Genomic DNA, 25,078 nt, shown 5'->3' on the forward strand with positions numbered 1-25,078 from the left:
ATGGTTACCCCATTTTTTGACAGACATCTGGATGCAACCGGACTTGATGTGCTCTGCATCCCTGCCAATCAGGTTCCCAGGGCCAGTGTTCTTGCCCAAACCTGTACCATAGTATCCACAAATGGCAAATCTCTGGCCATAAGCAGGCCCACTGTAAAAGGTACCATGGGTACCAAGGGAACTATGACCAGGGAAGGCCTCTAACAGCTGTGTCACCCTTAGAGCCCCTGTACCTAAACACCCACACAATGCCATTGCAGGCTGTGTGTTTTGTACAGAAAAAGGTGAAGAGTCGACAGGACACACAACTCTATGTGCCATGCCTGCAACCCACTGCCTGAGGAATAGGTAACCCACCCCTCTAGCAGGGTGCACTAGCCATCAGGTGACTGGAATGAGCCCTGTACCTCTACAGTGTGAGGTACATTCTTAGACGTAAGTGTAGTAAAGCCATAAAGAGTATATGGTCTGGAAGTTGGTCATTCAGAACTCCACAGCTCCATAATGGAATTTCTAAAACCTGTGACGTTATGGTAGCAAACTTCCCAGCACATTAAACCCGCACTGATGCCAGTTGGGATTTATTGTAAAATGCACTCAGATGGCATCTTAGAGATGCCCCCTGAAAAACGACGAGCCCTGGTGTGTATCTTGAATGGCTGCCCACCATTTGCCACCACCTGACAGGTTTTTGGACCCCTGGGGAGACATCCTTCACACTCTGTGTCTAGAAACAAAGCCCATCCTGGGCAGCGGTGTCATGCCTCCTTTCCCAAGATGGGCTGGGTCCACAAAGAGGAAGCTTCAAAGTCATTCACATTTGGAAGTTGTCCCTGCCTCTTGCTGCCCCCAGCAACTGGCTCCCACCGGTTTTGACCCCCACTTTGGGTGGGAGAATCGGCAGGAAAACTAAGTTAGGAGGAGGAGAGGTGTGCCCACCTTTGCTAACCCTACCCCTAAGGTGGGTAAGGCGAGGTGAAGCACACATCTCAGTCCCCTCCATCTTGAAGATGAGGGGATTCAGCCAATTAGGGAGAGGCTCACCCCCCTCCCACTGGAGGGTGGCATAGTAGGGGGTGTACCCACCCCAAGAAAGGGACCTATTGGTCCCCAACCTGCACACCCCTGTAACAGCCCCTAAAAGTAATACTGCCTCCTCAGATTCGAGGAAGAAAGAAGAAGGATCGAAGTACCATACTGACCCACGAAGTAGAGGCCACCAACTGCTCTGACCCCAGCCCTACCTTCCTGTCTCAACTCCGACCTGCCTACAGCGGAAACCCTGGTATAGCCAGCAGCCCCCCAGAACCTGGAGGACCTGCCTGCACTCATCTCACAGACTCTGTCTCCAGTAAGAACAGATTTGCTCAACAAAGACTCCAAACCAGAACCATGAACCAGGCCACTCCACAGTTCTGCACCCAACGCCCAAGTGGCCCAACACCATGAAGAGGTCTCCCCAGAGATTCTGACCTGGGATCTGGTGATCCCCAACCTACCTTGAGGTTAAAGCCTCAAGAAGAGGAAGCCTCCTCCCACTTTTGCGCTGCCTCATTTGACTTGCACACACTGGGGCAGAGGTTCCTAGTAACCTAACCTAGTCTCCAGTAAGCCAATACAGATGCTGCTCCTGCTGTTATATAGCATAAGAGCAGTGCCAGGATTGGATAGGGCAGCCAAACTCACCACTCATTATCAAGACTGGGGGCTGAAGCTTGGATTCACCTCGGCTCAGTAATGCGGGGTGGAGAGACTCAGAGAGGCCTCTAGTGAGCATGTGGGGTTGGCAAGAGAAAGGCTGCAGTCCAACCCGAATTGTGCACTTGGGCACAGGGGTGCTCAGGCTACTAACAACGAGTACTGTCTGTCAATATTGTTAAGACCATCCCCTCGGGCTTGCAGCTCATCAACTCTAGGACCTGCCTCAGCCTGACACTCGATACACAATACAAGTCTGCAACCGGCCCGTAGGCTGACAGCTGCGGGCAGAATCAAAATGCAAACTTTAAAATGTATAATTTACTCACAATTTATTGTGGGACCAAATAAAGGCACCACCCTGCGGTCTCTTGTCAATAAACCCTAACAAGTTTCCAGGGACTACAACAGAATCGCTGCCAAGAGCTAGAAATAGCAGAGGGCATAGTTATCCACCCCACCCCCCAATTCTTCAGAGCTACCACAGCAATACCACATGAACTTCCCTAACCTCTTGAACCAAACACAGAAGTAGCAGTTTGCTCACTATGAGGAATCCCACAGTGGCTTAGGGCTGATTTCGATTCTGTACACAACCGAATAAAGGGTCAGCACATCTTTTCTGTTACCACACTTTGAGAAAAAATATCAGCGAGAACCTTGATTATTTCCCCCTCCTGACACTCAATGGTAATAAAATGTACACTTCATTTTGTGCTTCTGTATATATAATGTATAATGCACAGTCTGAGAAGAATATGCACAGCTATTAATGAGAGCCGGCCTGGTTTGAGTCTCATCTGCCCCATTTAGAGTGCATTAAGAACTCAGACTCAAAATAGGGCAGACAGGACGTTCATCACTTTTTGGCCAAAGCCCAGCACCAGCAAAACTCTAAATCAGGCCCTTCATTTCCATTGAAAATACTTTAAAGGAAATTTATGATGTTTGTGCTGCGTAACAAATCTGTAAGAAACTTTACAATAAAATGGCATACATTACTAAGTTTCAGCAAGTCCAGTTTCTAGCAGGTGCATTTTGAAGGTGGAGTGCTAGTAAGTGGGGGTGGGAAAGTTAATAAAGTGTGTTTTTCATTTGAACTCTTGCAGGTTACTTTGCCCTCTGCTGTAGCAAACCCCACTAACTGGAATAAGTCTGAATTCACTATGAAACTAGAATGTTACTCAGAATTGTCTTTATTCAGTTTTGGCAAATGTGTATTACAAGAAGGTGTCAAGTGTGCTTTAAAGAGTTAATCTGACAGTGACCTCTATTCAGATTAACCTTTTCGATCTGTCAATGAAACGGATCCTCAGAAGGTAATACATTTGAAACATAAATAAATCTGATTAAAAGGAGTATTTTGTTCCATTCATTGTTTGTGGGATCTGTATATCGTTAAAAGATTAGAGAATCTTACTGGTTAGCAACAACAGTATTATTTTAATCTTCCCTAGGAAAAAAAAAAGAAAAATATGTCAGTAGCCTGCCTTCTAAATAAATATATACACGAACGGAGCAATCCAAGAGGCCCTCTAAAAGCATTCTTAATATTATATTGGATGATTACAACTTTCAGGCCTTCAGAATCAACAGGGGCTACTGGGAATAAAACCAGCAGTCAATATAGGCATCAAAAATGGATGCAGGAAGAGGACAACATATATATATTTAAAATCGCATCTCATAAATAAATTCATATCTGCTTCCTAAAAATAATATGTGAATACCACACATTGCAAGAATTTAGCATGTAAAAGCAGAATACATCCATTTGAAAGTGAAGAAAACCATTCAGAACCATAAGCAAAAAGAATAAGTGCTAAATCGGCATGCCATGGCAAGAAAGTTAACACAAGGTAATACCAACAATTATTCTAGTGAAAACTGTGATGTGTTTCAAACAGTAAGCTCTGTGGAAGGCCACAAAAAAAAGAGTGTAGGAGAGTAGGGTCTGCTTCCTATGGTCACCCTCCACTTTTTGCTGTGATTCTCTGGTTTTTCGACTTAAGTGTGGCTGTGGGCCTGTTAATCAGACCAACAGCCCAGCTGTTCTCTCTCTAAATTCCTACCATGTACTTTAGGTACATACCTGATTGGGTATTGGGTCACCTCTGTGAGCCCCTGTATAGTGTACCATAAGTACCCAGGGCATAGGTGCATCCAAGGCCTACCGGGGCTGCAGCATATATTATGCCACCCCTGGCTGGCCATCCAAACTGACACCACAGGCTGATCACTCAGCTTGGGTAAGGTGGCATAATCACCCCTCACTTAGATATAGTATATCTATATCTACCTAACATATAGACACATAGTAACCTATAAGTCACTCCTATGGTAGCCCTTAACAATCCTGGAGGCAGAGTGCTTAGTTTTATGTGAGAGGGTGCCCTAGCATGAGCTGAGCCCCTCTGCAGCTTTCGGAACCACCTCCTTATAGCTGTTCTTTTATATAGCCATACCATATACTCTTCAGTGCATTATAATCTTCGCAGTTAATGCTAACTTGTTTGGCTTTATCAAAACATGTCGTGTAAGGTGTCAAACACTTTGGAATACTACCCCCCGCCAATTCTGGCGGCAGGGGTAGCATTCCACCCTTCTAGAGGGAAAAGACATGTATGTTACTGCTTTACCCGGTTAAAGTTAAACAGAGCCTCAGCATCACAAAATGGATGCTCCTGCCACAGACACGAGTCTGACCTCCTGCAGCCGGGGGAAACTCCAGCAAGGGAGGCCTGGATAATAGGTTTCCTGTCGAGGGAGGTGCTAGCACCTCCCAAGACAGCCTGTAGTGTATTGGGGCAGGGTGGGTTGAATGGAAAGATGCTTTTCCAGACACTGCCTGGGGCACACTCCATGCATAGCCCGGTTCAAACCAGTTGCTGGGGCACTCCAGCCCCACTCTGGCGCGAAGCTGGACAAAGGGAAAGGGGTGAACCACCCCCTTCTCAGGTCCACACATAGGAGGGACCTAGCAGGTAATCCATCCCATTTTCTTAGTATAAAGATAGGTGCTGTGTCCCCAGGACTTTAGATTATCCTGGAACGAAACTCTGAAACGAAACTCTTGGCCTACAACATTCTATACCGACTAGAAGACTGAAGACATCTCTCTTGTGGTCAAGGAGTGACCACCCTGTGCAAATAGGCACCACCAGTAACTTGCCGCTCTGCTTTGTCGACGCTCCGGTCGGATCCCGAAGCCTCAGCGACTCAGGAACTGGACTCTCAGACTTCTCTGACTCCAACACACATCCACAGCAAAGCTGAGACCCGTGGCGGACACAAGACACGTGGGACCGGACACCCTGGACATCCTGCATTTTGCTAACAGTGCAACTACCGAGGCACTCTCGCAGTTGTGCATTGGGGTACGAGAAGCCGCAGACCCGAGCGCCATTTGCACCGAAGCGCAGCCCTCCACACTCCATGAGTGCCGGGTGGGGCCCGCTCTTGCATTTCAGCTCAACGCGTCTTCCCGGTTGCCAGCCCGCTGGCTAGTGAGCCCTCTGAAGATGAACCTTTGAAACTAAACTGCTTTCCTGGTTGCTCCAGGCTTGCTCCAGCTTCCCTACAAAGGAGAAGCTCCCCAGACCTTGCTGGTCTGACTTGAAGCCAATCTTCACTTCCTGCATGGATTGCGTTTGCCAAGGCTTGTTGGGTCCAATCCGGATACCGACACCACAGTCAACTAGATCCTTCGTGGTACAGCTCGAATCCAGCTCCTGGTCATCGTCGACACCTCCTGGTCCTCGTGGCTGCAGAGACAAGCTTCACCTCTTCACCTGATTTCATCGCGACATCGCCTGGTTCCTTCCTTCCTGGTCACTGGCTAGTGACCCAGACTCGGTCCCCTCTGCTTTCAGTTTCTTCAGTTCTTCGATCCACCCTTGGATCCACCCGGACACACTTCCTTTGGCCGCCTGCAGCACTTCTTTTGCAGATCTCCATTGAAAGCATTGCCGAAACCCGACAAGAAAAGACACCTATGCACCCGGCATCCCTGGGTGAGGTAACTCAAGTACTCCGGTGCTCCCGTGGGTATTGACTATCCAAGTGTTCTAGTTTTAAAGGGGTTTTGTCGTAGTCCATCCGGAAGTGCCCTAAAACAGTAACTTTGTAACTTCTTCGTTCTCCATTATAAGTCAATGGTAACTCGCGACTGTGTTTAGACACTGCACGTGTCTCCCGTGGGTCTCCTACTCCCTAACCTTTGGTTGTGTAGTGTAGCCCCAGCGATTCCCTAGGCCCTAGGCCTATTCACTATTCCTGAAGTGGTTCTTATACCACTTACTTAGTATATGGTATGTGAGGCCCCTAGGGCAAAACTGTATTTGTGCAACTTATCGTATGCTAATTGAGTAACTTGTGATGTACTTCGATCTCTGCCCTCATAAAGAGTGCAGAGGGGTTGTGTTAGAAATAAATACATATATATTTGATACATACCTTGTGTGGTGTCCTTTCATGTGGTATTCAAGGGATTATAATTGGTAAAACAGCTTGCTTTACATGCTCTCTGAAGTCTTAGCCTATGACTGCTGGTCCATGCTACCACTAGGATAGCTTGTCTATAAGGTTGACTTTACCACCCCCATCAATAAGGGTCGTTTAGACTGGTGCAGGGTGCCCACTAGAATAGTGGACATCATATGTCAGGCTAACTTCTCACAAAGAGTGAACATTACTAAAATGCAGAAGTCCAATAGAAATAGAAACAAAAACCTCAACATGTCTAACACTGAAAATCTGGAATTACATTAGCACATAATAGGGCACAAATACCTACCGGCTGGCAGGTGTTTCCTCGCGCTGGAGCGAGATTTTGCCATCAGGATCGACAAAATCTTCGACCTAAAAAAAACAATAAGTTCAATGAATCTCTAGCAGTAACTCATTCCAAAAGATCTTTTATGGTTACCTCTTTCTAAACGGATGGTACTTTATGGAAATCTTTATATTGCAGATAACAAGTATACTTAACTTTGGAAAGGTTCTTCCTGATGGCTGTGTAGGCTCTTGAAGAATTCTTCTGTGAAACTAATCCACATGTAATAACTAGACTGTCTTGTGTGACTAAAGTGACAGAGAGCACTTCTCAGGCCTAATTTGTGCAGTCTTGACTTGTCCTCGGATGTTTTGGCCAACGTGAAAAAACAAAGACAATTTGACCACCTTCTCTAATTGGGATTCTGTTGTCAACTTGTCAGAGTAAGGCTGTTTTCCCACTAAGCACCACCACATTTCTTGCGTACACTGAAAATGAAGAGAGCCTCACATTTGCATTTAATTGACCCTCTTACCTTAAGCTGTTGCCAATAAGAATGTAGCCTTCCACGTGAGACAATATATAGGATAAGGGAACAACCCTTCGGAATCTGAGAACTAGATTCATTTTTTGGGGAAGGAAACATAAATGGGACATAAAACTGGCCTGGCAGTTTGGGTTGGACTGTTCCCATTGGGCACATGGTATGGCTGATTTGCATATGGCTGGGTCCAAACTGGAATGGCATGGTGAGCAAAAAAACGGTGGATTTAGGCCAGGATCTCTGTACTGTGGTGATTGTATGACATTGTTCTGAATTCTGCCCATCAATTGTTCTTTCTGCATTTGTCACCCCTAGTGGGACGGGTATGCCCAGACGTGGGTCGTGCTCTCCATGCCACTGGAGTCAAGCTATCCTGGCTGATAAGGGCTGAAAGCCCGAAACTGGTCCTAGGATGCTTGCTTCCTGTCCAGGGAGGACCTTGCCTGGCAGTTCAGGCTGGACTGTTCCCATTGGGCACGGGGTCAAGACTGATTTGCATACGGCTGGGTCCAAACTGGAATGGCATGGTGAGCAAAAAAACGATGGATTTAGGCCCAGAACTCTGTACTCGGGTGAATGTATGACATTGTTCTGCATTCTGTCCATCAACTGTTCTTTTTGCATAAAGTGACGGAGAGCACTTCTCAGGCCTAAACTGTGCAGTCTTTGTTTTTTGTCTTCGGATGTGTTGGCCAACGTGAACAAATAAAGACAAATTGACCACCTTCTCTAATTGGGATTCTGTTGTCAACAGAATCCCAACAGAGTAAGGCTGTTTTCCCACTAAGCACAACCACATTTCTTGCATACACTGAAAATGAAGAGAGCCTAACGTTTGCATTTAATTGACCCTCTTACCTTAAGCTGTTGCCAATAAGAATGTAGCCTTCCAAGTGAGACTATATATAGGATAAGGGAACAACCCTTCGGAATGTGAGAACTAGATTCATTTTTTAGGGGAAGGAAACATAAATGGGACAGGAAACAAATGCAACATCAACTAAAATTAAATAAATTCTTTACAAATCTAGAAACAAATACGTTTAAGGATCAAGCATTGGTTAGGCAAATGACTGCAAGCAGAAATAGCTACTAAGAATCCTTTAACCGAGCCATATTACTTCAAAACAAACCTGCTAGAATAAAATGCCAATTCACTAGAAGAGGCAGGTACATATTGGTCAGCTCACATGGGGTGGATGATGTAACTGGACCTTTTTGCAGGCTTATCCCTATACGTGTTCGAGTCTTCCTGTATTGTTTCTGACCTATGTTTGCTAGCTTTAGGACTCTGGGCACTTTCCCACTGCTATTCAGTGCTGAAGTGCATGTGCTCTCTTCATTAAACAAGGTATGACTGGTCTATACCCGTTTGGCATATTTAATTTACCTGTAGGTCCCTTGTACAGTGGTATCCAATATAACCAGGGCATGTAAATTAAATGTTACTAGTGGGCCTGCAGCGCTTCTTGCGCCACCCACAGAAGAAGCCTTTCAAACCTGTTGCAGGCCTGCAACTGCAAGGCGAGCGTGTGCAGTTTACCGCCAAATTGACTTCGCATTTAAAGTAACTTTTAAGCCTGAAACTCCCCTCTTTACTACATATAGGTCATCCCTAAGGTAGGCCTTGGGTAGCCCTATGGGCAAGGTTCTGTGTAGGTAAAAGGTAGGGCATGTGCCTTTATTGTCTGGCATGTCCTGGTAGTGACAAAAACCCTATTTCGTTTTTCACTACAGTGAGTGCAACTACTTTCATAGGTTAGGATTAATTTCTGATCTTAAAGGTGCAGTATTGACATGTTTGGAATAGTGGTGATAAATCCTGCTTACTAGTAAAGAACAAGTTACTTACCTTCGGTAATGATATATCTGTAAGAAACATAGATTAGTTATAGATTCCGTACCTTAGAATTACCCTCAGGCATCAGACTGGATCAGGAAAGTTTTTCGTCAGCAGTAGCTCTGCGCTTCGGAAGGTGGCGTCGGTCGACTTCGCATCGCCATTGGCATCACCGGGATGATGTCGTGGTAGCTACATAGACGCTGCACTTGCACGCTGACGTCAGTTCTGTACAAGACTATCCACTCCAGAAGTGCAGAGCCATGCAAGACACTGACCACTGGTGCCCAAAACTAGGGCCCTGAAAGGATGTCCTTAACCCTAGAAGAACAAGTTACTTACCTTCGGTAACACTTTTTCTGGTAGATACAGTATCTGCCTGTGGATTCCTCACCTTGTGAATATCCCCCTGCGTCAGCAGCCTTTGGAAATTCTTTTTGTAGCTTCGCGCCGATGTGGACCGATGTCACAGAGGCACGGCATCGCGCACGACTCCGCTGACGTCACCGACACCATATTAGGCCCACGCCGGCGTGATGACATCAGTTCCCTTTTTTCCGTGCCTTCGAGGCACACGGACGGACCAATGACAGTAGAAAAAAACACAGTATACATAGCACACAAATATCAAGGTATCACAAACAGTATGAAACAAATGCAATCAAACATTTGAAATAAACAATACCTTAATAATAAAGTAAATATATTATAGATACTCAGGCATAAGAGAGTGGACAACGGGGAGGCGGGTGGGTCAGTGAGAAATCCACAGGCAGATACTGTATCTACCTGAAAAAGCGTTACCGAAGGTAAGTAACTTGTTCTTCTGATAGATACATCTGCCAGTGGATTCCTCACCTTGTGAATAGATTCCCACAGCAGTCCCCACTCCCGGAGGAGGGTGTCCACTCTGCTATACCAAGAAATCTTGGAGGACAGAGCGCGCAAAGTGGCTGTCCCTCCTCACTTCGGAATCCAAGCAGTAATGCTTCGCGAAAGTGTGGAGGGAGGCCCAAGTCGCGGCTCTGCAAATATCCTCTACAGGCACACCCCTAGAAAGAGCAGATGTTGCAGACTTAGCTCTAGTGGAATGAGCCCTTATACCCTCTGGAGGTTCCTTACCCGCCAGGGAGTAGCAGATCTTGATGCGTAAAATTATCCATCTTGAGAGCGTGCGCTTGTGCACAGCCTTCCCCTTCCTGCAGCCAGCAAATCCAACAAACAGCTGGTCATCCGACCTGAACTCTCTCGTCCTGTCCAGGTAAAAGCTCACCGCCCTCTTAGGGTCCAGGCGGTGAAGTCTCTCCTCCTCCTTGGAAGGGTGAGGGGTAGGATAAAAGGTAGGGAGGGTAACGGACTGCTCCAGGTGGAAAGAAGTTACCACCTTCGGCAGAAAAGCAGCCCTGGTCTTAAGAACCATTCGATCAGCAGGAATGGATAAAAACGGGGGTTTTGCACTAAGAGCTTGAAGCTCACTTACCCTCCTTGCCGAGGTAATTGCAATCAGGAAGACCGTTTTGAAAGACAAAAGTCTCAAGGGACATGAGTGTAAAGGCTCAAAAAGCGTACCCATCAAAAATGTAAGAACAAGGTTCAAGTCCCATTGAGGCACAATAAAAGGAGTAGGAGGAAATTTATTGGTAAGGTCCTTGATGAATCGTAAAACAATAGGTGACTTAAACAAAGAGGGCTGGTCAGGCAAACAAAGGAAAGCCGATAAGGCCGACAAATAACCCTTAATAGTTGCCACCGCAATACCCTGCTGGGCCAAGGAAAGAGCAAATTGAAGAATATTGGACAAACGAGCCCTTAAAGGGTCAATGGACTTCTCCCCACACCAAGCAACGAACTTAGACCATCTAGAGTAATAAATGGACTCAGTGGAGTCACGCCTGGCTGACAAAATGACATCCACCACATCGTGTGGGAGAGAAAAGGAACTCAGGTTGCCCCGTTCAATCTCCAGGCATGAAGGTGTAAGGTCTGGAGGTGGGGGTGTAGAACCTGCGGCTCCATCTGGGAGAGAAGATCTGCCCTGTGAGGGAGACGGAGCGGCGAGCACGAGGAGAGGTGGAGAAGATCTGTGTACCACACCCTTCTTGGCCAATCCGGGGCGATCAATGTAACTTGGGCCCGGTCTTGGCGAACCTTCCTCAGAACCCGAGGAATCAAAGGTATGGGAGGAAACGCGTAAAGGAGTTGCGAGTCCCAACTCATCTGAAACGCGTCCCCCAGTGCTCCTTGCATCGGAAACTGAGACTGCAGAATGACGGGCAGTGAGCATTCTCGTGAGTGGCGAACAGCTCCACCAGAGGAGTTCCCCAAGTCCGAAAGACCTGACGAACAACCTCTGGATGGAGCCTCCACTCGTGGTTGGCGGAGAACTGCCGACAGAGTGTCTGCACGAACGTTCAGAACTCCGGCCAGATGATTTGCCATCAGACAAATCTGATGGTCCTGAACCCAGGACCAGAGACGCAGAGCCTCTCTGCAGAGACACTGCGACCCCACTCCTCCCTGCTTGTTAACATACCACATCGCGTCGTGTTGTCCGTCAGGACTTATACTGACCGACCGCGAAGGGAAGGGAGGAAGGCCTTGAGCGCTAGACGTATCGCCCGCAATTCCAGAAGGTTGATGTGAAGGAAACTTTCCTCTGGAGACCAAAGACCCTTGACCTCCAGATCCCCCAGATGAGCACCCCAACCTAGAGTGGATGCATCCGTTATCAATGTGGCCACTGATGGAGGCAGATGAAAGGGCTTTCCTTGTGACAGATTGCCCTCCACGCTCCACCAAGACAGATCCGCCGCAGTATCTCTGGAGATCCTGACTGACTCCCTTAGATCTCCGTTGTGCTGATACCACTGCCTGCGGAGGCACCACTGGAGTGCCCTCATGTGCCATCGTGCATGGTTGACCAACAGAATGCAAGAAGCCATCAGACCGAGCAGACGTAGGACCTTCAGGACTGGAACAACCGCTCCATTGTAGAATAAAGGAATCATTTCCTGTATGTCGCGAATCCTTTGAGGAGGAGGGACTGCACGGCATACAGTAGTGTCCAGTACCGCACCTATGAACAGGTTGCGCTGGGAGGGCACCAGGTGAGATTTGGGTACATTTATCGAAAAACCCAACCTGTGCAACAACTGAGTTGTTTCCTGCAGGTGATGGAGCACCTTCCCCGGCGACTCTGCTTTGATCAGCCAGTCGTCCAGATACGGGAATACAGGTATCCCCGACCTCCTGAGATGTGCTGCCACCACTGCCATCACCTTGGTAAAGACTCGAGGCGCAGTAGTAAGACCAGACGGAAGGACCGCAAACTGGTGGTGTTGCGACCCAACCGTGAAACAGAGATACTTTCTGTGCGACTTCAGGATGGGAATATGAAAATACGCATCCTGCAAATCGATCAACACCATCCAGTCTTCTTCCAGCAGCGCCTGAAGAACCTGAGCAAGGGTGAGCATCTTGAACTTCTCCTGTCTCAGATACAAGTCCAAGATCCTGAGATCCAGGATTGGCCGAAGCCTGCCATCCTTCTTAGGGATCAGAAAATACCGGGAGTAGCATCCCTGACCCCTCTCCTGCTCCAGAACCACCTCTAGCGCACCTTTTCTGAACAGCGCCAGGACTTCTTCCTGCAGGAGAAGCAGGTGGTCCTCCGAACAATAACCCTGGCAAGGAGGGTAATTTGGGGGAAATTCCCAAAAGGGAAGAGCATACCCATTCTCCACGAGATTGAGAACCCAAAGATCTGAAGTAATCAATTCCCAATCTCGTAGGAAATGGGTAAGCCGACCCCCCACTGGGCCCACATGATCCGGAATGGCGGATATAGGGCTGCTTTGCTGCGTTGGCAGGGGGCTGGGTAGGGGAAGAGGAAGAGGAGGAGGCGACTTGACGACCTCTGGAACGAGCTCTCCGTCTGCCCCTGTACGCCTTGTACAGTGTGTTTTGCTGCTGCTGCGGCCGAGTTGACTTGTAGGAACGAAAAGAAGATATGCCAAACCCTCTAAAACGTTTCCAAAAGGTGCCCCTGGTCTGAAGGCCCAACGACTTAGCCGTCGCCTTGCTGTCTTTAAAACGTTCTAAAGCAGCGTCTGCCTTTTTGCCAAACAAACCAGACCCGTCGAATGATAGATCCATTAATGCAGACTGGACATCTGTTGAAAGCTCAGACGATTTTAGCCATGCAGCTCTCCTCATAGCCACCGAAGAGCCCATGACCCTCGCCACAGAATCTGCTGTGTCCAAACAACTCTGGCTCACGAGGTCGTTCAGGGTTCGGCATCGGAGTTGATGGATTCGGCGACGATTGATTCGGCATCGACGGCTTCGGCGTTGATGGCTTCGGAGTCGAAGGCCTCGCCGGCGTCGGAAAATGCCAATGCGGCGCTGGAGCCGGCATAAAGGGCGTAGGAGCATAGGCCTGGGGAACACCCAGACTAAACGCCATCGGACCAGTGGGACAAGCAGGAGCCCCAGTGGTTTTCATAGCCCTGGAGTATATTCCAAACATTACATTCAGGAACTGCGTCGGATCCTGACCTGGAGCCGGGAAGGCTGGGTACGAACTCCCGGGTTGCTCTTGAGGGCGTGGAGTCGATACGACGTCGACCTCCTCTTCGGGCTGGTGCACCGGAGTCGACGGACACTCGGGCAACGGAGCCTATTCCTCACCAACCACCTCCTCCTCACCTTCATCCTCCTGACCTGAAGGATGGGACGGAACCGGAGATGCATTCGTTATCTGCCTCGGTAAACCTGGCGAATTCGCAAGCGACACTTCACCCTCAGCGTCCTGCTCTTCCGAAGCCGAAGACACCACTACCTTCTCAACCAGCTTCACCTGTGACTTCGGCTTTGAACCCGAGTCCTTCCTCAAGTGATGTCGGGATTCATGGGTCCTCTTTTTATGTTTCTTTTTTGAAGATCGTGAAGCATGGGCCGAGGACGAGTCCAAGCGCGACCTCGAACGAGACCTTGACCTCGAACGCCGAGTTTGCGAACTCGAACTTTTCTTCTCTTTTCTTCCTTTAAGTTTCGCCACGAGAAGCTTGGTTTCTCTCTCCCAGAGGGCCTTAGGTGTCATCTTCCTACAAGACTGGCAGTCTTCGACGTCATGGTCAGAGCTTAGACACCATACGCAGCAATCATGAGGATCAGTAATGGACATGGTTTTGTCACATTCCCCACAAGCTTTAACCCCTTCGACGCTGATGACGAGCTGGGCTCGTCATGAGGTAGCCTCCTCGCACGCTCATGACGAGCCCAGCTCGTCACGTAAAGTGCGCTTTTGCAAATCTCAGCGTACGGGCGGAATTCCGCCCGCACGCATGCGGTTAAACCCGGTCTTCTTCGAAGACATGTCGAGAGAGAAGACAATGAAGCACAATTATAACAAAGTAACAAGGTTACTGCAATAGCTACGGGCGATCCCTAGAAAACCGTTAGCGTCGACGACGCGGAAAAAAGGGAACTGATGTCATCACGCCGGCGTGGGCCTAATATGGTGTCGGTGACGTCAGCGGAAACACGCGCGATGCCGTGCCTCTGTGACGTCGGTCCACGTCGGCGCAAAGCTACAAAAAGAATTTCCGAATGCTGCTGATGCAGGGGGATATTCACAAGGTGAGGAATCCACTGGCAGATGTATCTATCAGAAGTCAGTTCGCAGAACGGGGATTATGGGTGGGGCGATAAGGAATCTACTACTAACCTATGTTTCTTACAGATATAGCGTTACCGAAGGTAAGTAACTTGTTCATCTGAAAAAACACTAAGCTCACACCAGAAAGTCCTGGAGAACAGAATGGCCAAAGAAGCCGTCTCTCCGGACTTGGCTGTCCATGCAGTAGTGTTTTGTGAACATGTGTAGCGATGCCCATATAGCTGCCTGACAGAAAGGCATTTAGGGGGGGGGGCTCCTCATCCCAAAGCAGTGGTAGCTGCAGGCGCCATAGTGGAATGGGCTTGCAGTCCCACTGGAGGCTCCTTATTTGCCAAAGAATAGCAGGCTTTGATGCACAAAATGACTCACCTGGAGATGGTCCGTTTGTACACTGCCCAACCATGCTTAGCATCCACGTAACCAATAAAGAGCTGGTCCCCCACCCGGAATTGTGTTGTGCGATCCAAGTAACAGGAAAGCACTCGGTTTGGATCCAGATGGAGGAGCCTATCTTCCTCTTTTGAAGGCTGCAGAGGCTCAAAGAAGGTGGGCAAAGTGATGGTTTGGCAAATGTGGAAAGAACTAACCACCCTATGAAGAAAGGAAGGTCTAGTTCTAAGGACAACCTTGTCCTGATGGACAGCCAGAAAGGGAGGCTTGGAAGAATGAGTTTGTATCTCACTCACCCTGCGTGCAGAGGTGATGGCCATCAGAAAAGCAGTTTTCAAAGGAAGAAGCCTGAGCGGACAGTTATGTAGTGGCACAAAGGGAGCGCACATAAGATAGGTAAGCACCAAGTTCAAGTCCCACTGGGGCACTAAGAAAGAAACCGGAGTGAAGGTATGAGTAATGCCCTTAAGGAATCTATTTACAACAGACAACTAGAAAATAGAAGGCTGATCAGGAAGCCCAAGGAAGGTAGAAATGGCAGAGAGGTAGTGTGATACAGCGTCATCCCCTACCTCTCCGATACGGCGTACTCCAGCAAGATCCCCTGCCTCAGAACCCGACCCTGTAGCGTCCCTGACAACCTGAACTCCACCCCTCTGTCCTTCGTTGCAGGACCCAATCGAAACTGGGGTGAGACCGGAAGCACAATACCGTGACCCCGGAAGTCCCTCCCTAATCCCGGAGACGGAACACGGAAAAGACGGAGCCGAGGAGAGAGGAGTGTTCAATGCGGCAAACTCGTGGCAGGAGGCTCGAACGAACACGGAACCAGAGAAGGCGACCCCAGAAGAGGAGGAAGACGTTTGGAGCGAGGACTGGTGGAGTCCACAGGAGGTGGCTGGGGAGTGGCCGCAACTCATGGAAGAGTTGCGGCGGGGCATGTCAGTAACATATCTCCAAGTCTATTGTCGATAGCACTGTAGCAACTTAAGTGCTGTGTATATATAGAAAAAGCATAACCTTGGGCTTAGAACTGCACTGTATTTAAACCCTGTATAGCATCGCTGGAGCTCACACGGACACTATTGTAATTAAACACCTCACCTACCCCTCACTTCCACCCCTCAACTTTTGCTCCCTCTCTCCGTCTACCTACCCCATCCAATCCCCCTCCTTCCTCACGGTCTCTTTCCAATCCCTCACACCCCGGTGTCGGTAGAAAGACTCGAGCATTCCGGTCCAGCTGGACTAATAGTCCCTTTGTTTCTTGTTTACCTCTACCCTCCGAGGACCCCATCCAGAACAAGCCAGGCCGAAGAGCAGACTTCCCGGTTCCATCTCACTGAGAAGACCTGGACTCCCCTCCCTTCAAGCTCATCTTTGTGTTTCGTTTATTTCATCATACGAACTGTTGTATAAGAATAATAAAACAAGGGAAACCATCGCCCACTACATACGGCCTCCACGCCTGTTATTCCGGTCCGCCACAGCCCCACGACCACAGGTAGCTTTTGGGACTGCTCAGAGCAGAACCCTGCTGGGCAAAAGAAAGGAGGAACAAGAGAACCTCAGAAAGGGGATCCAAAGCCTTTGCTGCGCACCATGCCACAAATGTGTTCCATTGGCAGGCGTATACCGTCTTAGTGGAGGGACGCCTGACTTCCAAGATAACATCACAGACTTCGGGAGGCAGGTCAAACATCATCAACTGCAGCCAATAAATCTCCACGCTAGGATGTGGAGGCTGGACAGGTTCGGGAGGAGGACCGTCAGTGTTGCTGCGATAGAAGATCCTCCTGAAGAGGCAGTCAGATCAGAGGATCGATGGCCATGTTGAGCAGCTTGGGATACCAGACTCTTCATGCCTAAACCGGAGCCACAAGAATGACATGGGCCCGGTCATGCTTGATCTTCTTCAGCACTCTGGTCAGAAGTGGTATAGGTGGAAAGGTGAAGAGAAGACCGCAACTCCACTTGCAGCGAAAATCGTTACCTAGGTAGTGCCGCCTTAGAAATTCCAACGCACAGAACTGCTGACATTGCGCAACATCTTCGGTGGTGAATAGATTTAACCAAGGCTCTCCCCACTGCTGAAAGAGATCTTGCACCACCTCCGAGTGAAGACGTCATTCGCGATCCATCATGCACCTGCGGCTGAGTTTGTCCGCCCTGGCGTTTAGTGAACATGTCAGTTGTTGAACCACCAGGGATATGCCCTGATATTCCAGTCATGTTCAGAGGCGGAGGGCCTCCTGCCATAGGGTCCAAAACACCACCCGCCCTGTTTCTTGCAGTACTACATGGAGGTGGTGTTGTCCGCGAACACCTGCACTACTCTTCCCCGGAAAGAGGGAATAGTGATTTGAGTGCAAGACGTATCACCCGAAGCTCCAGAAGGTTGATGTGGAGCCCGGACTCTGAAGGAGGCCAGAGGCCTCTGATCTCCGCCTCCCCCATGTGGTCGCCTCATCCCAGGAGTGATTCATTGGTCACCATTGTGAACTATGGTTGAGGATGGGAGAGGAATCTGCCACCGACCCAATCTTGGTTCGTGAGCCACCACTGCATTTGGTGTGCAGTGCCCTCCGAGATCAAGACGCAATCGGACAGATGTTCCGGATGTTGTGCCCACTGGAACTTAAGGTCCCACTGCAGAGCCCGCTTATGCCATCTAGCATGATCCACAAGCAGAATGAGGGTCATCCTGACCGAAACCAGGGATAGAGGTTTAAAGACCGGAATCATAGCCCTAATATCCCAGACTCGCTGTTCAGGAGGATAAACACGAAACTGCGTTGTGTCCAGAACCACTCGGATGAAGAGAAGCTTCTGAGAGGGGGTCAGGTGTGACTTAATAATAATAATAATACATTTTATAAAGCGCCTGGTTACACTGAGAACAGTGTGTCCCCGCACTGTAAAGTGGCTAGCTACAGTCAATTATGCAAATCTGCCTTCCAGTTCCTCAGATGCGGACCTCCTCACTCTCCCGCCCGAGGGAAGAGGTGGGTTTTCAGTTGTTTTCAGAAAATACGTTCCGAAGTCTCTGCTCGCATTGTGGGTGGAAGTCTGTTCCAATGCTGAGCCGCTTGGACTCGAAAGGAGCGCCCTCCCATCCGAGTTCTTCTGAACCTAGGAACCTTTGTCAGCCCTTTCCCGGAAGATCTCAACTCACACCCAGGGATGTACGGGCTCAGCAGTTCCAAAAGATAAGATGGCCCCTTCCCCTGCATGATACGATGGCTAATCAGCAAGGTTTTAAAGAGCACCCGTTCTTTAATCGGCAGCCAATGATTGGGCTTTCCAGATTCCAGGGCTTTCTTTGCTGACGCTCTTTTGGGCAGCATCAAGATCATACGGGCAGCCGCATTCTGTATGCGCTGTAGCCTGGTGATACATCTAACATTAGCTCCCAGGTACAGGACGTTCCCCTAATCCAACCTGGAGGTAATGAGAGCATGAACCAGGGTTTTCCTGGCCGAAGTCGGGAGTAGGTCAAGTGTTTTTCGCATATTTCTCAGGATACCGAAGCATTGTCCTGCCACACGTCTGGTGTGGTACTCAAAGGAGATTTTGCTGTCTAACCAGATACCCAGATTCCTGACTTGATCGCTGGGAGAGGGTAGAGGCCCCAATACCTGCTGCCACCATGCCGATGTCCACACAGATGGTGCCTTCCCCACCACCAGCACCTCCGTCTTGCTTCCGTTTAGTTTCAAGCAATTGTTGGCCATCCAGGCCGCTGTAGCTTGTAAGCACAGTGGGAAGTTATTATCTGCTGCCCCGTCAGGTTGAGAAAGACACCACAAGTTGGGGGTAATCCGCATAGGTTACAACTTGAACCCCAAATCTTTCAGTGATCTCTGCTATAGGTGTTACATAGAGATTAAAGAGGGTGGGGCTCAAGCTAGACCCTTGGGGCACTCCCTGATTCAGCCTAATACCCTTCGACAGGTGGGATCCCTGAGCTACTTGAAAGCTTGGAACGATTCCAGCCACTCCAGGGCTCTGCCTCTCACACCCCCTTTTTTCAGACACTGCAGCAAGATGTGATGTGCTACAGTGTCGAAAGTGCTTAAGTCCAGAAGGATCAGCGCTGTGGTGTGGCCTTCATCAACCAGCCTGCGTATGTTCTGTTGACAGGAGTAAGGCAGACTCAGTCGAGTAGGACGCCCTGAAGCCTGATTGGGTAGGGTGTAGAAGTTTGCATGTTTCAATATGTTCCGTCAGTTGCTTATTAACAACTTTCTCTGCAATTTTCGAGAAATAGGGGAGAAGAGAGATTGGGCGCAAATTATCTAACTGCTCCGCACTAATGATAGGTTTTTTCTTGAGCAGGAGTACCACTGCCTCTTTCCACGCTGATGGGACACTTCCTGATGCAAATGAAAGATTCAGCAGATGGCGTATGTGGGGTTCCAGCGTCTTAATACTTTCCCTAAGTATTTTCACGGGCGCCGGGTCATCGGGGGAGCCTGATTTAATTTTAGTCGCTATGTCAATAAGGATATCCTGCTGGGGAGTACTGAAGGATACTAGTAACTCAGTTCCATCATATTTTACACTGGCCTCTTCTGTCATTCCATCTGTTCTGGCCTCCACCGGGAAAGAAGAATACATTTTGTCAACTTTGTCCGCGAAGAATTGTGCCACCCGATCACAAGATTCAACCGAGCCTTTCTGAGGTGCGGCGGAGCTGGACAGAGAGGTAACTTCCTTAAACACAGCAAACAATTCCTTGGCTGAATTATCCGCTCCCTCTATTCTATCTTTATAATAGGAGGTCCGATAATTCCTGATCAGAGCATGATAGCCATTGAGCTTGACTTTATAAGCCACCCTGTCCGCCACAGAGAAGTCTTTCCTCCAGCGTCTCTCGAGGCATTTACATGCCGCCTTTTCCTTAACAAGGTCGGGCCCAAACCATGGTGCAGATTTAGATTGCCTCCAGGGTCTGTTTTTGGTCCATGGGGCTGTGTGGTCCAGCGCTTGTAAGATGCGACTATCAAGCGCTTCGCATGCTGCCTCAATCTCTAGACCCACTGGGTGACCACCCCGTTCCAGAATATTATCGAATTTAACTCTGGAGGAGCCTACCCATCTCCTGCGTCTAGTTATATCATCTGTCTTATGTACTCTCCCCCTCTCTGCCTCTATCTGGAAAGAAATCAGGTGGTGATCCGACCCTACCACCGGCACTGGGGGATCAACGGCTAGCGACTCCCAATTGGAGAAGATAGGGTCCAATAAGTGGTCGTGACCATGGGTGGGGAGTTCTGATTTGAGAGTCATTTGCATCGCTGCTAACTCATTACGGATCTCCAGAGCTTCTGTATTGGTAGGGTCATCAAAGTGAAAATTGAAATCCCCCAAGAGTAGCAGCCTCTCGTATTTTAGGGCTGGCTGTATCAAGTAGTCTATCAGGCTTTCCGTAAATCTGGTCCCTGGGCCCGGAGGTCTATAAACTAGAAACCCTTTCAGGACAAGACTATCCAGGCCTATAATGGTGAAAAAGGCCGCTTCGCTCTCCTTGATGTCAGCCGACTCCAAGGTGCAGCCTATTTCTGATTTAAAAATTATGGCTAATCCACCTCCCCTCCCCGTGGACCTGTCTATCCTGTTGATGTCATAGCGTGGTGGCAGTGCATCTATTATATCAGGTGCAGAGTCATTATTCAACCATGTTTCCGTTAAGAACAGGGCATCCAACTGTCCATCTATCAATAAATCATGAACCTCCATTTTGTGCTTCCCTAAAGACCTACAGTTAATGAAGGACAGTCTCACCTTCTATGCAACCTTCCTTGAACTTAGCTGCTGAGCCAAAGTAAAAGTAAAAGTAAATGAAAGCGATTACATATTTTTTGATCGGAGGAAAGCGTTATACTGTGACAACACTTATCTCCAACCCCCCTGTCTTAGATCCAACAGTTGTTTAGCACTATATTCCCTTATGGTTGGAAAACCGGCAGGGGGTCTTGCCCCTAGCCCCGTACGGCCGCGGACGGGCGCAGACGGGCTTGTCTTTGGTGCATCTTCGACACGCCTACCGCTGCGCGGTCGCTGAGGCATGGCTCCTTTATTGTTAATCGCTCCCAACAACTAGAGCGCTACCCTTCGTCCCCGGAAGTGCCTGGCTCTACCTGCCCCGCCCTTCGCGCACCGGTACTGGTTACGGTACGGTTACGGTACTTCAGCACATTGATGGAGAACCCCAGCAAATGCAGGAGGTTGGCTGTAGTCTGGAGGTGGGAGACAACTGGTTGGGGCGAGCACCGCCTTCAACAGCCAGTCATCGAGAAAGGGGAAGACTGGAACCCCTGATCTGCGCAGATGAGCTGCGACCACTACCATCACCGAGGGGCGCTGGTAGGGCCAAAAGGGTGCACGATAAACTGTTAATACTTGTGGCCTACAGTGAACCATAGATAACGCCTGTGGGTCGGCAGAACAGGGATGTAAAAATAGGCGTCCTACAATCCAACGCTACCATCCAGTCTCCAGGGTCGAGGGCAGACAAGAACTAAGCGAGCGTCAACATTTTGAACTTCTTCCGGATGAAGCGGTTGACGTTCCTGTGATCCAAGATAGATAGGACGCAGGCCTTTGACCTTCTTGAGCACCAGAAAGTAGTGGCACTAGCAACCATAACCCACTTCTGGGGCAGGAATGCACTCAATGGCTCCCTTGGCCAAGAGTGCCGAAACTTCCTGTTGGAGAAGGCAAAGATGATCCTCCGACATGCAATGGTACTGAGGTGGCATGGATGGAGGGGTAGTCTCGAAGGAGAGGGAGTAGCCCCTTCGGACTATTTGCAAAACGCACCTGTCCAATGTGATGTGCACCAGTGGGGGAGGTGATGGCGGATCCTGCCATCCACTGCATTATGTGGGCCTGAAAGTTCGGACTAGGAGGGTTAGGAGGCTGCTCAAGAGAGCACTGTGGTGGATTGGACAACCCACTGGTCCCCAGAACCACAGCGCTGGTTCCCATGTCCCTGGTCGCGCTGATGCTGAACAGCTTGCGCCGGCCTGTGGCTCTGAGCAGGATGTGGTGGGGCACCCCTTCTGTAGCCACGAAAGGCAAACTGCGCAGGGCGGGTGGTGGAGAAGCCCAAGGACCTGGCTGTAGCCCGAGAGTCCTTAAAGCGCTCCAGCGTGTTGTCTTCCTTGTCGCTGAAAAGGCGATAGCCATTGTTAGAAATGGGGGTCTCTAGTTGGAAGTGGCTGGCCACAGTCCAAGTAGGGACCCTTCAGACAGAGTAAGGGGGCTACACCCTTTGATAACCCCTGCTCAACCTTGTGGTAACGTAGCACTAGCAGCTAGGCTTATCTCAGAGGCATTGTGTAAAGCATTTATGATCATACACAGTGAAATACACTACAAAGGGACACCACACAAGTAGTTATAAAAAAATAAGTATCTTTTTATATAGACTTAACACAAGACCAATAATGGTAAAAAGCCACAATACTGAAAAATGTGGGGAACTCTTGAATAGCTGGAAAAAGAGTTCAAAGTGTTCAAATAGGGGTTCAGTTCAAAGCAGTGGTCTCTGCGACCCTTTTACTTACAAAGTACCTGGATTTCGTAGCAAAACCAACAAAATGTCGCAAAGGAGCTGTAGCGATGATTTTCCCCACGCTAGGCCGGCGATGCGTTGAATCCTTGCCGCAAGGGAGGATGATGCGCCGGGCTGCAGGTGCGTGCGGGACAAAGCAACAGATTTCTTCACGCTAGGTCAGCGATGCGTTGAATCCTTGCCGCGAGGGAGGATGATGTGCTGATCCTGTTGCGTGTGCGATCTCGTTGGAATGGCAGAAAATGGCGCTCCGCGAGGGAGCGACGATCCGGGTGCGATGCGAGGAAAATGGCGGAAGCACGGCGCCTGCGCTGCAATGATTTTGATGCGATGATCTTTGATTTGCGACGCTCTGCGGCAGCGGCGCGTGGATTTTTCTTACGCTCTTCGGCTGCGGTGGCTCGCAAACAGCGTTCGTGACGATTTTCAGCTCTATCTTCTCTGTAGTAGAACTAGAGGCCCTGGAACTCACAGGGGCCTCATCTGCAGATAGAAATCCTCGCTGGGAGGAATCAGGAGGCTGGGGAGGAGTCAGATGGGCCTGTGACTCCAGCAGGAGGCTAGCTCTCTTCTAGCCCTTGGGTGATAGCTTAGCAAAAATAAAAAGTCCTTTTCCCTTTTCTTTCAAGTCCAAGGGGAATTACTGCATGCCAGTCCAAGAAACAGCACACAAGCACAAGGACAGTCTCCTCCTGTAGATTCCTCCAGTAACACGGACAGAGGTTCCTCTTGTCATCCAGGAGCTATACAAATTGTGGGGGTTTGGGCACAGATATTTATACCCCAAAAGTCTTTGTTCTAAAGAGTCACTGGTCCCTGAACCCAGCCAGAACCAGTCCTGCTCAGGCCTGGAGCACTTTGTTTACTAGGCTGCATTCTTCCTTCCAGAAAGAGAGGGTCTGCCATCAAACGCACAGGAGGAGGTGGAGCTAGCATTCACTTTGCCAGGCACAGCCCTGCTCAGATCAAAGGGTCACCCCTCCCCTACTCCAAATGCAGATCTCTCTAATCAACCAAGGTCGGACCCTGCCTGCCTTGCCCCTCTAAACCCAGACAGCCAATAAACATAACAGCAGAGTGCACTGGAGGCTTAGGTAAGAAAATACCTACTTTCTCAAAGTGGTATTTTCAAACACAGAATATTAAAACCAACTTCACTAAAAGATGCATTTTATTATTCTGAGCTCAGGCATTCTAAACTCGAACACATTTCTACCATGTTCCCTAAGTCAGATAGGACTTTAAGATGTAATAGCCAGTCTGCCCATTCTAGTCTATGGAGAACAGGTAGCCTTGCAGCAGTGAAAACAAAATGGAGGGCGATTCACTACCAGGACATGCTACACATATCAACCATGTCCTACCTTACACACACAATGCACCTATCATAGGGGTGACTGACTTGATGCTAAGGGAAGGGTCAGGGGCTGGGAAGTGTGGGCACTGCACAGCCAAGATGGTGGTTCAGGACTGCATGCAGACACCGCAGTGGCAGGTCTGAGGTACACTTTACAAGTTACTTCTGTGGGTGGTGCAAACCAGCGCTGCAGGCCCACCATCAGCATTTGGGTCACCAGCCCTGGGCACACACAGGCCACAGTACTAGGGACAAACAGGTAAACCAAATTAGCCAATCAGGGATATACCAATTCGCAGTCATATTTACACAGGGAGCATTTGCGCTGTGGCACTGAATGGCAGTGGCACAGCGCCCAGAGCTTCTAATACCAGCAAAAACAGAGGAGACAACAGCGAAAAATGGAAGGGAGACCCACGGCAATGGTGCCAGGTCTAACAGCCATCAAAGGGCATGTCCATTAGAGTGGGTTGAACATCCCCGGAAAAATCAGTCAAAAGCAACCAGCAGCCGGTGTAGCGGCGAAGGGCTATTGACGTGGAAATTGTCCTGCCAAGTAAACTTTGCTGCGTCTCTCCCCCTGGAAACTGCATGGGAGAGCACGGCCCAGGCTTTCTCCAGGCACTGCGGCAGCAATTGCGCTACTGTATCCCACACAGAGTGGGTTTAACAGCCACACAGACATACAGTGTTGACCGACCGTAGTCCCAAGCTGGCGGACAAAAACATTTTCTTCCCAAAGTGGTCCAGCTTTTTGGATACCCTACCTCGTGGTGCGTTAGGGAATGCACCTTTAGAAGTGGAGGCTTGAACCAACAAACTCTCAGGGGTGGGGTGTTGGGAGAGGAAAGTGGGGTCGCCCGGGGCAGGGCGGTGTAGTCCGGCAATCATCCTGTCCACAGAAGCCCCTGTGTTGGGCTTGGACCAGGTGCCCAAAAGGATGTCCGTGAGGGCTTCATTAAACAGCAGCAGGGGATCCTTAGAGCTCGCTGTCGGTTGAAAGGACCTCTGTCAGGAGCTCGAGCTGGAGCGCCTTGGCCGCCCTACACACCACCACTGTGTATGACGCTCCCTCCTCCGTAGCCACGGTGGGAGGAGACAACATGCTACGGTCTGGTGAGGTATCCAGAACACTGGCTTCCCCCAGTTCCTCTCTCCAGTCCTATTCATACACTAACTGGTCGGTTAAAGGGTCCTCAGACCCCTCACAGTC

At 49.4% G+C, this 25,078-nt stretch overlaps 1 protein-coding gene across 4 annotated transcripts in view; it reads right to left on the reverse strand.

Annotated features, from left to right (window-relative positions):
* The window catches only part of GBF1 (golgi brefeldin A resistant guanine nucleotide exchange factor 1), a 2,365,494-nt gene that overhangs the window by 924,803 nt on the left and 1,415,613 nt on the right, over positions 1-25,078 (reverse strand). For all 4 annotated transcript variants that reach the window (XM_078643218.1, XM_078643217.1, XM_078643220.1 and 1 more), the window contains exon 25: positions 6,494-6,558. In XM_078643218.1, the coding sequence (XP_078499344.1) occupies positions 6,494-6,558 (65 nt within the window). The remainder of the gene's footprint in view (positions 1-6,493; positions 6,559-25,078) is intronic.

The sequence above is a fragment of the Lissotriton helveticus genome, chromosome 5_1, assembly GCF_964261635.1.
Source record: "Lissotriton helveticus chromosome 5_1, aLisHel1.1, whole genome shotgun sequence".
Taxonomy (NCBI): domain Eukaryota; kingdom Metazoa; phylum Chordata; class Amphibia; order Caudata; family Salamandridae; genus Lissotriton; species Lissotriton helveticus.